General features: G+C 33.3%; 1 protein-coding gene across 5 annotated transcripts in view; it reads right to left on the minus strand.

Annotated features, from left to right (window-relative positions):
* The window catches only part of LOC131803706 (arfGAP with SH3 domain, ANK repeat and PH domain-containing protein-like), a 53,588-nt gene extending 39,151 nt beyond the window's left edge, over positions 1-14,437 (minus strand). The window contains exons 1-2 of one of the 5 annotated variants that reach the window (XM_059125280.1): positions 14,122-14,437; positions 12,813-13,093 (exon numbers count right to left, since the gene is read on the minus strand). In XM_059125280.1, coding sequence (XP_058981263.1) covers positions 12,813-12,944 — 132 coding nt within the window. In that variant the 5' untranslated portion in view covers positions 12,945-13,093; positions 14,122-14,437. Of the gene's footprint in view, positions 1-12,812; positions 13,193-13,642 lie in introns of all 5 variants that reach the window. The other 4 variants (XM_059125277.1, XM_059125278.1, XM_059125276.1 and 1 more) reach the window with 4 other exon arrangements.
* Positions 14,438-14,686: the final 249 nt, after the last annotated feature.

Raw genomic sequence — 14,686 nt, forward strand, 5'->3', positions numbered from 1 at the left:
TCGAACAAATCTTAACTGATTCTAAATATTGATACTATTTCCGACATTTTTTGCTTTCATTCAATAAAATTTAAAAAAGTGTAAAAAATTGTGGCGTTGGACCATCTTGCAGTTTTTTTTATCTCACCCTGTAAATGCTATAGTGTACATATGTTGACTTAGAAAGGGCTTAAATATGGCGAAACAGCTATAGCTATATGTAAAAATTGTCCGACTTTTCTCTAGTCAGACCTTCATCATATGATCCAAATTTGAAAATAATTGTACAATTTGTAATGAGCTAATTGACATGGAATTCGCGGATGATTTTTTCAGAAATTGAAACTAAAAGTTACACGATGATTTTAAATGGATAGAGCTAAGATCTTGACATTTGATGTGCCCGATATAAAAGTGTGTTTTAGGATAAAGTTGGAATGTTGAAATTTAGTATAGGAGTGTTCGTTCGTGATAAAAATGTCGCTGCGAGTTATGTACAATAAATATATGAAAAGTACTCTATTGTAATAAATTTGTACCGTAAGCACTATTGTGAGGATAAGGATCATCATAGATAAGAAGATAGATTTGGAATGAAATATACGAAAAGCACTAAATAGTACTTCATTTGGTGTACATTGTAGGAATAGAGCAGGAATTGTGTATTTTTGTATTTTGGTCACTGTGAGTGTATAGCATTAAGATTAGATGTGAATTTAGAAATGTAGGGTAAGTGCGCCTAAGGTCGTCATGTCCCAGTAGTCGGCAGTTTTGAAATTTAAACTTAAATAACTAAGAATAGAATTGACCAAATAATGAAATAAATGCAAAAAAACGTCAACAGTGTTCTCTGCTCTCTTTCTGTTAAAAAAAAAAAAAAACAATGAGCTCCGATCATTTATTACGAGAGAATAACGGTTTTCGTCAGTGAGTGTCTTCCAACGCATGCGATAGTGCTTGATTGTAAAGAAAACATTAGTGATGGTGTCAACTTAATAATCGATTTAAGTAAATTAAATTTAATACTTTTGGAATCAGAAATATTTTATTAAAGTAAATAAAAGTCTAAAGATCATTTTATAACTTAAAAAATTACAAATCAAGCATTTTCCTATTATATTATTTAATGCCGACATTAGGAACAGAAAAAAAGAGATTTGCCAGTAGTCGGCAGATGGTGCCGATTACTAGAAAAATATAATTTTTGACCCATTTCACCAAAACTTGAGAAAACTATTAAAAAATTATCCAAAAACTATACAAATAAAAAAATATTTTTGTGTCGGCAGTTGTTTTTATTTGTGCTTCTTGACCAACTTTTCAAAATTAAGTAGGTTTTTTAAATCAGCTATTTGACGTTTTAGATAGCGGTGTGATTTTTGGAGAAAGCAAAGAGATCAATTCACAAATTCCCAATATAAGAAAGGTATTTTTTTTTCTTTTTTATTTAATCTCATTTTTATTTTAATTGAAAATCCATTTTCTACCTATATTTGGTTTAGAGTGATAATCAAATAAAACACTATTTAAAAACGAAATTAAATAATAGAACTGTAAATTAGTAATATATCACTGTTTTATACTATTAGACATAAAAAAAAATAATATTGGAAAATAGTGCCGACTACTGGCAAAAAACTACTATTTTAGCAAAATTGCAAATTTTGCCAATTTAATAAAAACAAATTCGATTGTTGTTTATTATTTCGAAAACTAACCAAATTTGGAATCTGAACAAATTTATTTTTCTGCAATTGAAAGATTTCACTCAGAATGTTGAAAGATTGAAACATTGAAAATTCTAAAATTGCCGACTACTGGTACACTTACCCTATAAAATAAGAATACGAAAAATACTAAATTTGACATAGAATGTAGGAATTTTCAATTTTAGTATAAGGATAATTGTGAGGATAAGGGTCATCATAGATACGAGGTGTTTTTTTTTTTTTTTAATGAAGTGTAGGTAGGTCGAGAGTAAAATGTGTACGAAAAGTATTAAATGGTACTAAATCTGACAAATAGATTAGGAATTTAACTAAAATTTTGAATGTTGGTTTAAGAATCATTGTGAGTGTAAGGAGGTTAATTTAGAATGAAGTGTGTTATATGTACTAAATACCACTAAATTTGGTTACAGTGTAAGGAAAGAGCTAGAACTGTGAACTTTTTATATGGATTACTGTGAGTGTGTACCGTTGGATTTATGAATGCATTTCATACTGTGTAGGAAGAGTATTAAATGCTGCAAAGATAGGTAAAGAGTGCAGGAAGAAATATTAAATTGGGCATTTTGAAATTAGAATCTCTGTGAGTGTGTAGATTTTAGATAAGGAGGATGATAATATACTACAAATACAGAAAAGTAGCCAGATTTGGAATGCGCATAAAATAGTGTAAGATAAGTGCTGGAATAAACTAAATATTTTACATACCGTACAGAACGATCGGAAAGATCTACACCTCTGTATATAAGTATGTCTACGATAAACCAAGAGGTATTCGAAAAGACAATTTGGGAATTTCGTACCAGAAGTGTACGAAAAGTACTAGAAGCTAAAGCTCTTTTTGCTATTGATTTTTCTATAGCTTTAAAATAGGAAAATGTTTGTATTTTCTTTTGTTTGTAATTTATGGACCCCAAAACCGCTGTACAGATTTTACTGAAATTTTCCAAGTATACTACAACATCGCCTGAAGTAACAAAGGCTATATAATTTTTTTGAAATTCTACTTGGAACTGGAGATATAGCATCAAAATCGGAAGAACCTCCTAAAAATTTAGATTTTATATGCACACACCTATTACTCGATTACAGAGTCCAAAATTGGAATGCGTAACGGAATTTGGAAGAAAAATAAATTTGCCTAATTATATTGAAATCGGTTCAAATTTGGATATTGCTCCCATATATATTTTCAGCCGATTTCATGTATTTGATGCCTTAAACACGCGGTGTACACCACATTTCAATCAAATTTAGAATGGAATCTGGTTAAAAAATTTGTTTGCCAAGTTATATTGAAATCGGTTGATATAGCTCGATATAGCTCTCATATACATTTTCGGCCGATGTCATATATTTGATGCACCAAATACGCTATGTGTCTCAAATTTCAATGTAGTTTGGAAAGTGTAACGCAATTTAAAACGAACGTACATCCCCAAATTATATTGAAATCGGTTTAGATTTGGATATAGCTCCCATATATATTTTCGGTCGATTTTACATATTTGACGCATATGATGCGCGATATGTATGTCCGATTCCAATGAAATTCAAACAGAAGAAATTTATCTCCGAGCCTGTTTATTTTGTGATAAATTGATTTTAAAATTACTTAAAGGCTTGGGTCTTTGATAGATAAATTCAAACATTGATCGCTGAAAAGAAATAATAGGCCTATCTGCTTACTCAAATAAGGATATTTTGCCCCGCAACACATTGAGGTTGAATTTTTTAAAACCCCAATACATTTTTTTTATGTTTTAGTAGGAATTTCAAAAGACCAAATACACAAAATAAAACATTTTGAACTTTTATTGGAATATCCTACAAAAATTGAAAATGCGCTTTTTAAATTAATGGTAAAATATTTTGATTTTCGTTTCAAAATAGTTTATATTCTATTTATCTTTCATGGATAATCTGAAATTAGCTCACGGGATATTATCCCACATTTATCAACATCCCACACACGAAATTATAGGAATAACTAATTAACAAATTGTGTTTGTATTTTTCTAAGAAACAACAATAACAATAAATATGATTCAATTTCCGTTTCTTTTTTGGCACATGTCACATTAATTATTACAAAATATTTTGGTCTATGAATCAATTCTCTGACGAGATTAAAATATTAGACAAAATTAGAAAGAGAAGAAAAATAAAAAAAAAAAACTGGAAAACATTTGGCCATCATGTCCCCAGACGGGGTGGAGGGGCGACATAAACTATTTTTATAATAAGTGTGTCACTTGATGGTGTAAATATTTTGAGAAATATCCATGTTTCTCAAAATACCCACAAAAAATAAAACACAAACATAAATTCGAGATAACACCGAAGCAACATTTTCAGTTTGTGTCAGTTTATCGATCATTAGACGGCCACAGTTGTAGCCATCATCTTTCGGAACAAAAATAGAAAATTGGAACAGAATTAAAAATCAAGAAAAAAATATAAAATATTCTCATGAGGGTGGTGGCAGACTGAAATCAAGCAGACTCATGTACCCGTACAGCAAGCGGCATACCAGTGTTAAATTATTTTTGAAGCTTGTTGATGAAAAAATTGTACATCGTTTTAGATAGTTTAGAAAATGGAAACAACAACAAATGTTGCAGATTTTTTTTGCTATTTGTTTAAAGAATTTTTATAATTTGCGTGTTTTTTTCTTTTTTTTTTGAAAAAAATATAGAAAATAACAATACCATAAACATTTCTCACTCCTCTAGCCCCATGGTCATATACAGAGAGTGTGTATGTGCGTGTCGGTATCTAGGTGCAAAAATTGTTCGATATTTTTATAATTTATTGCCATCAATATTAACAGATGTGTGAAAACTGTTTGAAATTTTGGTAATATTGTTTTTATTTACCACAGAAATACAAATAATATACACGTAGTTATACAAATATACATATTCATCTTCTATAGAAAATATAAGGTCCTCTACATAAGCCTTTTTATGGACAGCAAGAATTTTTTAGTTTTTCTATGACATTCGACTATTAGGTCTTTTAAAGACATAGCGGTCTTTCATAGGCCAAAGCAGACCTCATGGTCTTCTATTACAATAGGAGAGCATGAGGTTTTCTATTGGTCATAGGAGACATTGAAGCCTTCTATTGCATACAGGGAAGAGAGAGAAAGAGAGACGGTGAGGTTTCCGTTTACCCATATGAGACTTTGATCTATTGCCCATAGGAAATCTAGAGGTTTTTTATAGGCCATAGCAGAACTTAAGGTCTTCAATTGCCCATAGAAGACCATGAGCTCTTCTATTACCTATACAAACCTTGGGGTCTCCTACTGCCGAAAGGAGACCTTGAGGTCTTCTATTGCCCATAGAGGACCATTAACTCCTCTATTACTCATGAGGTCTCCCACTACCTACAGAAAACTTTGAGGCCTTCAATTGCCCATGGGAGACCCTAAGGTCTTCTATTGCCCATAGCAGACCTTGAGGCCTTCTATTGCCCATAGGTCATATATTGCCTATAGGAGACCTTGAGGTCTTCTACTGCCCAGAGGATACCTTGAGATCTTCTATTGCCCATAGAAGACCTTGGGGTCTTCTATTGCCCATAGGAGACCTTGAAGTCTTCTATTGCCCATAGGAGACCTTGAAGTCTTCTATTGCCCATAGGAGACCTTGAGGTCTTCTATTGCTTATAGGAGACCTTGAGGTCTTCTTTTGCCCATAGGAGACCTTGAGGTCATCTTTTGCCCATCAGAGAACTTGGGGTCATCTCCCAGAGGAGACTTTGAGGTCTTTTACAGCCCAGATGAGACCTTGAGGTCTTCTACTACGCATTGAGGTCTATTGTCTTCTATTCTATTGTCTGTAGAATACCTTGGAGGTCTTCTTTAAAGCCCATAGAAGTCCTTGATGTCTTCAATTGTCTATAGAAGACGTTGATGTCTTCTAGACCAGGAAGACCTCGAACTTTTATTGTCCATAGAAGACTTTTGGGGTATTCTATTTTATTAAAAGACCTCTACATTTTTCATTGACAATCCAAAATCTCCATGACTTTCGCAAAGGCACCGAGAGGGGCGAATAGCATTGAGAGAGAGAGAGAGAGAGAGAGAGTGAGAGAGAGAGAGAGAGAGAAAAAAGTTCTTGTCTTATGTATGATGCGTTATTATAATATAAGCTGGCTGAAAAAAAAAAAAACAGAAAACAAGGTGGCAAACAATACAAATTCTGGCATTCCGCCAAAAAATTAAGTCATTTTTTTGTTGTTTTTTATTTAGTATAGCTTATTGCCGCTTTACTGTGATGAATGTGTAAGCGTTTAAAATAAAAAAAGCCAAAGATTTAAATTCATTAAGTATTGCATATATTTCTCCGTATTTGTTGTCAAATATGCGTCTGTCTGTCTGTCTCCCTGCTGATGTTGTTGCTGCTGCTACTGGTCACTGGTGTTCATTTATCTCAGCTGTTCAGTTAGTTGAATCTTCGTCTATCTGTCTGTCTGCTTGCGTTTTAGCAATTATCTGGCACAAATTTCTGTGCATTTCATCTTGCGAAAAATAACAACAACAAGACATAATACCGCCAACACAAAACGTCAAAATGAAGCCAAGCAACAATAACCATTTAGAGAAGATAGACAGCGAGACAGACAAACGAAACAAAACAAAAACTATCAACCATAGTCACCGCATTCAAGTCGAAAAGAGGCAAACACACAACAACAACTACATCACATATTCCAACGTCTTAACTTTACTAAACTTTTTTTCTTTATACCCCATCCCCATCCTATTCTACATCTTTTCTTTCTTTTCTTTCGAAAATGACTACTGAATGAATGACGGCACCGCTGACGATTGATGTACAGCCAAAACGGCAGTAATCATCTCCAAGGTATTCTTTCAGGTTAAATCTCAACAGATACCCACCACCACCGCCACCTAGTACAGCAAATTGATTTCATTTAATTAGCTTAATGTGTTGAATACATTACGATGGATGACTGGGTGGAGGAATGAATGAACGAATGCCTGCATCATCAAGGCTGCAACAGCAGCAGATGATCTGAATTTTATTATTGTTTGCCTGCATTTTTCCTAGCACCGCCACAATTTTAATATGATTCTTGAGCTCTTTAAGAAAGAAGCCAAACGAAAGTAAACGAAATGAACTTGAGATGGATAAATATTGTGGCGGAGCACAATGGGATGTTATAAGACCTATAGAAGAAAAACCAGTTAGCAAAAAATAAAAGTCGTGCCATGCCGACTATTTGATATCATGTATAGAAAAATGGAGTAGGAAATCCGACTAAGATTCATATGAAGTCTCGTACCAAATGTCATTCAAACCAGAAGCAAATTATGGTTTTCAGGTAGCTTTAAACTCAAATCGGCTGCAACATATATGAGAGTTATAGCTATATCTGTATAGATCCTCAATAAATTACTTCCAGAGCTGATAAGATCAATTTTATTTGCGAGTGAAAATTGCTCGCGAAGGGAAGCACTCGAGGAGTACAAGTTTTACAAGTAGTTTACTCTCCGCTCTACTCTTTAAGTTAAAATGTTTGGAATAGAGTAAGAATTACTCTAATAATGAAATCGAGTGATTTTATTGTGGATTAGGGGGTGGTTGATCACTACCTAACTTTCATATGCTTTGTAGATACAAATTGGCGACAATACTCGCACATATACAGGGTGAGATGAAAAAACTGCAACCAACTTCAGACTGCTGTTATTTCTAAGCCAACCGTCCAACAGCTGTTAAAAATTTTCCAGTGACAGTTCATTGGCTATCCTTAGAACACTCCAGCGCACTATGGGTTTTTTTACGTTTATTTTGGCATAAACTCTAATTTCAAAGCTATTGAATTGAAATTTGGTTTGTATGCATTTTTTATGCTTCCAAGATGACCTACCAATTTTCATATGATTTGGGGCACTATTCCATATAGCTGCTATATAGCCGATCTGGCCGATTTGACCCAACTTTTTTGTTTATGAAGCTATTGAAGTGAAATTTGGTTTGTATTAATTTTGTATACCCCAAAGATGACTTACGAATTTTCATATGATTTGGGGCACTATTTCATATAGCTGCTATATAGCCGATTTGGCCGATTTGACCCAACTTTTTTGTTTATGAAGCTATTGAAGTGAAATTTGGTTTGTATTCATTTTTTATGCCCCCAAGATGACCTACGAATTTTCATATGATTTGGGGAACTATTTCATATAGCTGCTATATAGCCGATTTGACCCAACTTTTTTGTTTATGAAGCTGTTGAAGTGAAATTTGATTTGTATTCATTTTTATGCCCCCAAGATGACCTACGAATTTTCATATGATTTGGGGCACTATTTCATGTAGCTGCTATATAGCCGATCTGGCCGATCGGCTATGATGATTTGGAGAAACATACTGCTCATTCATTACAATAATTATACTTTTGCTAAGCCATTTTGAATGTTTAGTTTTAAATCGCTCTAGTTTACGGATGCACTTTGGCAAATGCTTTTTTATATAATTAACAAAATCTTTCACTTGTTTTGATATCAAACGCATTTGGTCTTCATTTAAACTGATATTATTGATATTCTGTAACACATATTTCACAAGTGCATCTTCTGAGCGATTGTTGCTTCTCCAAATTTCAATGAGCGCTGCATGGACAAACACATGTTTATCTGCAAAACACGTGTTGGCACAAAATAGAACAAAAAAGGCTAGTTACTCATTAATTAACACACTTTTGTTAATAACTTGGCATTTATACCTTTTTGCAATGCTTTGCCATTCACAAGTTACACTCCACGGAACACAACTACAATTTATAGATTTTATATAAAGCTATACATAAACGAAACAATTCACAGTATTATAACAACAGACAATTATGACAAAAAGGGCACCTCGTCTTAATTTTACATACCTGCACTAACGTTTTCCATAATTACACATTTTATTTTTTTCAATTTTGTCAAATCAGAAGCACTTGAACTTAGCTGATCTTTACCGCCAGTTGTACCAAAACAAAGTGACTTTCAAACAGCTGACTTTAAAAGCTCGCCAACAAAAAAGGGTTGCCACCCGTATTGATATTAAACATTTTTTTTTCTAATATGGGTATCTACATTTAGGAAATCAGTTAAATTTCAAAATATGAAACCAAAAAAAAATGACTTTATGCCAAAAAATCATGCTTTTTACCCATAGTGCAGCGTAGCCCGACGTCAAGAAAGTGGACGGAAGAAAACAGAAATATCAGCAGAAATGGTTCGAAAAGTAAAAAAGCGACTTGATCGAAACCCGCGTCGCAGTGGCCGAAAAATGGCAATATTCCATTCGGCAAATATTGAAAAATGAGCTCGGGATAAAGCCATTGAAATTCCAAAAAGTGCAAGAACTTACACCACAACAGAAAGAAAATGGTCTCAAATTAGCTAAAGAGTTGCTTCGCTTGGCCGAAAGTGGTGGACAGCCGTATTTGGTTTTCTCCGATGGGAAAACATTCGTCGTCGAACAGAAAACAAATGATCGTGTTTGCTTGCCAAAGAGGTCAGCTGAAAATGTACACCTTCGGTTGGAAACCAGAACTCAATTATCGACCGTGGCATCAGAATAAATGCCGAATATTATCGCGAAAATATTCTGGAGGGTATATTAAAGCCTCGCACTCCTCACGCGCCACCCAAGAAGGGTAACAAAATGAGTTTCCTCGCTTCATTTCCAGCGCACAATGACCACCAAAATCTCCGGATACCAATCCATTGGACTTTTGTGTCTGGAGTATTTTGGAAAGCAAGGTTGGCACAAAAAATATCAGAGTGTCGATCACGTCAAGCAAGCGCTTTGTCGGGAATGGACCAAAATACTGCAGAGCAACATTTGGGCAGCGTGTGACAGTTTCATTCATTCGAAATGTGACCAATTTGAACAAATCTAAACTTATTCTAAAAGTTGATGCTATTCCGACATTCTTTGCTTTCATTCAATAAAATTGAAAAAATTTTAAAACTATGGTGTTTGACTACATTTTGTCCGAGAGCTTATATTCCATTACAGGTGAAAAATCATGCATTCCTTTAATGTTTCTTTAGTTTTAAATTGATAATTACATTTTCCTAGAATTGATGTGCTTGTGATTTTTACAGCCTCTGTTCAAATCCCTAGATTTCGTTCAGGAACGATTTTAATGGACCCTATTATTGATGTTATCAAAATGTACTTGTTTTTAAAAAAGTGGCATCAATGGTCACGTTTCATTTTCAGAAATCTTTATCATCATCATCATCAGACCTCAAAATGTACTGTTCTATATAATATAGAAAAAGAACCACAAAAAATGACTAACACTATTATACAATAAAATACCTATAGAATTCTATTGTCATCAAATGAACATATGTCTATCCATCCATCTATCTATCTACATGCATACTTAACGTTCATATTTGTTTAAATTAGCCATTGAATACAACAAGTATTTTGTAGTTCCCCAATGAAGCTGTGCGCGCACACCTAAATAAGTAAATACAAATAACCTTGATGTCAACAGCAACAGCATTGCCTTTTGTTACAAAAAAATCTACTTTTTTTCTCTTACTGTGACTGTAATTGTTATATATTCAATTGCAAATATGTATTATTAAGCAAATAAAAATATATTAAAGCAGAAAAGGCCTTTTAACAAATTGCCAAAAGTCAATTTATTAATTGACCCAAGGAAAAATATTCATTAGACAATGCGCGCATTTATGGTTAAGGTTGTCAAATGACCTGTTTATAACACATACGAGTTGTGTTTACTGAGTCTCAATTACTATCTTCCTTTGTCTCTCACTCTTTTCATTGTTGGTTGGTTATTATATCACCTGTTATATTGAGAGAGAGACGAGCACAAGCCTTTACTCAAAGGAAAAAAGATAACAAAATATCCTCAACTACCATACTGTGTGTGTACAGGTATGTGTGCGCGTGTGTTATTAAAGAAAACACCATAAAACAGGTGAAGGTACTTATTAATGCACATTTCAAATCAGAAATGTGTTGTTTTAAGTGCCATACACAAAAACAATGTGGAAAAATGATGCCCATCAGCTGCAGTTGACTCTCTCTTTGAAATTAAAAAAAACAGCTGATTTCCTCTATTGGGTTTGGTGATTCCGAATAAAAACATGGAGTTACAATTTGTACAATAAAAGTTATTACAATAAATGAATTGGTTATAAAGTTGTTTGGCACATCTTTTATCTACAATGAAAATTCTCTATAAAATCTTTAAAGGCGCCTTCGGTTTGGAGACGCTACTTTACTTTTTAATCACATTTGATAAAGTATTGTTACTCCACAAGCACTCAAATGTCTCTAATCTATAGAGGACTTTGTAGATATATTTTGTATGTAGTAATTCCATTATTGGGGCTCACATTTATCAAACCAACAAGGACTAATTTTTAATTATTCATTTATAACATCTCAGATTATACAAATAATGCTCAGTATGAATTTAAATATAACAACGACAATAAGTTCGGTGTGCAACATTTTTATATTCCACCACCATGTGAAAATTTTACTTATAAACAAAAATTTGACAGAATTTCAAAAATTTTGACAAAATTTCTAAATATGACAAATTTATTATGTCATCATTGAAACCCGTGCCTTCCTCTCTGACCTAAACGCTAAGCATTTACAAAATATAACGTATAATGATCCATAAAATGACACCTAGACCGACTGCAAAATCGGGAAAAATTGCGTACCCTATTTAAAATTTCGTGATCGGGCAAAAATTACGACCTTTAGAGTTATTACAATTATACGTAGAACGGACACGTAGCTAGATCGATTTAGCTCATCGATGTATAAAAATCGATATGCCAACTGGCGAACTTATATACATGTGTGAGTAGATTTATAAATTTAATGACCTTATGAAAAATGACTCACAGTTTCGGACCTAGTGTTAATGACTCCAAAGGTCCTCCTGCGCAAGATGCAAGGAATTTAAATGGGCCACTGTAAAATAGTTTTTATAAAAACAAAATGTTCCTACTCTAATCTTGATTACTGATCCTTACATGCTGATGAAAAACAATGCCTCTACTAGGCTTGCTCTCAAAAGGCAACAAACCAAAGATGGACACTTAATTGGAAATCTCACATTTATTCAAACAAAGAACATAGAATAATTTGCAAATTAGTGAGTGAATTATAATACCTTTGTTTGGGTTCCTTGTGGCGATTTTTTAATAATATTGTAAAATCTTGCCTATAATGAATTGTTTTACCCGGCACACAGAATACTGTCTCTATTTTTGACAACCCAGCCCCAGATCACTATCAGTTATTCCAATATGGATGGAATAACTGATATTGACGAATGTTTTATATATCGACCTATCACCTCGACCTTTAAGGGTAAACAGGATGATATGGTACACAGCATAATATGCTACACGCTGAAGGCATATTGCTTTTTATTTTTTAATTATTTCATTTATTTATTAATTTAAGATCCTTCATGATCTAGAAATATGTATTACAAAGTTTATAATCCAAAATCAAATTTTGTTAATGCTATCACTATATACTCTTATGTGAGTAATGAAACACAATTATCTATTAGCATGTTTTCTCTGGTAGCAATATCCGTTTGGAGCATTTTATAAAGGAAACAAACTAATTATGATCAAATAGGATTCAAAAATATAAACCAACTTGGTGCGAAAGTATTCTATAGGATATCAAACATTAGAAGAATTAGTAGTTTATGGTGTTTACTACTTGATTTTATTTTTTATATAGGATATGACTTTCTCGAGATCAGGCTGACCATTGACTTTAATGTCCTGCTCCAACATGCTTCCTCACGATCGCACCCCCTTCATGTTGTCCCTCTATTGCAAATAGAAAATAAATGTGACATTGGGTTCAACCTTTTTCAAAATTATTAGGTGAATGTCTGCAAGCAATTTTTCCCAAAAAAAAAAAAAAAAACTTGCACCCATTTGTCATCCTCCCCTCCTTGTGCTCTTTTAAACAAACTATTCTTTATTCTAAAATTAAACAAATAAACTTCTTTATTTAAATAAAAATAAACAAAACTTACCTCTTCCAATACTGCAATGGTTTGACGACATGCCGGCATCATGCGGGATGCAAATGTTGATGTTGTTGGTGAATTGTAATCATCTCGGGTTTCCTCAACAAATTCGGCTATATTCATAAGTGCAGGCGGCATTTTTTCACAATACCAAATAGAATGTGCCCAGGGCACACTCTGCCAGATTTACACCGTAGGGTGTCCAATATCAATGTAAAGCAGTAATAGGGCCACTGCCGCCGCCGCTAGCTATTGTTGGCCCGTTCTGGTTATTTTTGTTGATGTTGCTGTTGTAAAGTCAAACGGCAAATTATGGCGCGCGTAAAATTTAAAACAGCTGGTTAACACACGGTTGTTGTTGAGGGACGGGCCGGGCGAGGAGCCAACTTATGGTGACACACAGACAATATGACAACAATAACGTTATTATTTATTGTAATGATGATAACAACAAGAAGAACACAAGGGGAAGGTAGAAAAACATAAGGAACAAATCATTAGATATTTGAATCAGACAACACTCAGCTGAAATTTTAGATAGATTTTTTTGTAAATGACACTGACATTAAATGCAAATTTGATGTTTATTTTTACATTAAACAAAACACGTAATTTCTGACAAATCGATCTCTTTCGTGTTCACATCCTCAATTACTCTCTCTATTGTCATCTATTTTTCAGATTCTGAGTACTACTCACGAGCAAGGATGGTAATGACGTTTGTTTTTGCGACATTGAATTACGAGTAATATTATATTTAATTGATGATATAAAGTACACAAACAAAACAAAAGAAAAACTGATTATGATAAACCGTGTAACCGTAAATGACTTACACTTTAGAATCGATGACAATTATTAGGAAAATGCAACAAAGGAAACAATAATAGAGAGTTAGTTATAAGCTTGGGGTTTGGTTGGTTTGGTTTTTCTGTGTGGTTTCTATTGGTATTTTCTTCTTTATGGTTTCATGTTGATTTGTTTTGCTTCACAATACATTTAGCATGTATTCATTTCTTGTACTGTAATCGATATTATTTTTTCACAAATTTCCTCAACACTATTCTACACTTCGAAATTCATTATTCTTTTGCTTATTTGACAGCACAACATACAATACAATAACACTTAGCTGCTTGGCCTGCTGCTGCCTTGCCTATATTTTGTGGTAAAAGAATTGTTTCTAGCTGTGTCGTTGTATTTCGCAGCAACACCCATTTTTTGCCTCCACTTCTTTCCAAAACGTTTAAAACAAAAGGATTTTCGCCCAAATTTCATGCAAAATACCAATCTAACATACTAGTAACACACTCACTGAAATCATTTACACAGAAGACTCTACAGCAGCATAATTTATTGACATTTATTAATATTTTAATTTTCCTTTTTTGGATGTGTGCATTCTGTTTCTCCTTTTTTTTTTGTTTGTCGAAAACCACTTTACAACTCAAGAAAATTTCTTGTTTGTTTGCTTTAATCAATTAGATTTCTGTACTGATTTAGGTTATCCACATTTTGTTGTTTTGTTATTTTTAAATTCTTGTATTTTTTATAATTTTTATTAAATTTTATTTGAATTTATTCCATTATTTCCCATAACTTTTTAAGAATGTGAATGTGGCGAGAACCGAGCTATACTAACAACAAATTTAGCGGCGTCTCCAAACACTTTAACTCATCGGCGTTAAAACTATTTTCACTGACGTCTGCAATCTCCGTAAAATGATAGCCAGTTCTCGCATTACGACGGTGCAAAATGAGTTGCCATATTGTCGTTCTCGTTTTCTGGAGATTCTAAACATTTTCAAGATAGCTACATCAACAAAGAAAAATAAAAGAGATCTTCTACAATATTGCCCGAAATTTTTCTGGCCGAAATG

Source organism: Musca domestica, unplaced genomic scaffold (genome assembly GCF_030504385.1).
Source record: "Musca domestica strain aabys unplaced genomic scaffold, Musca_domestica.polishedcontigs.V.1.1 10, whole genome shotgun sequence".
Classification (NCBI taxonomy): domain Eukaryota; kingdom Metazoa; phylum Arthropoda; class Insecta; order Diptera; family Muscidae; genus Musca; species Musca domestica.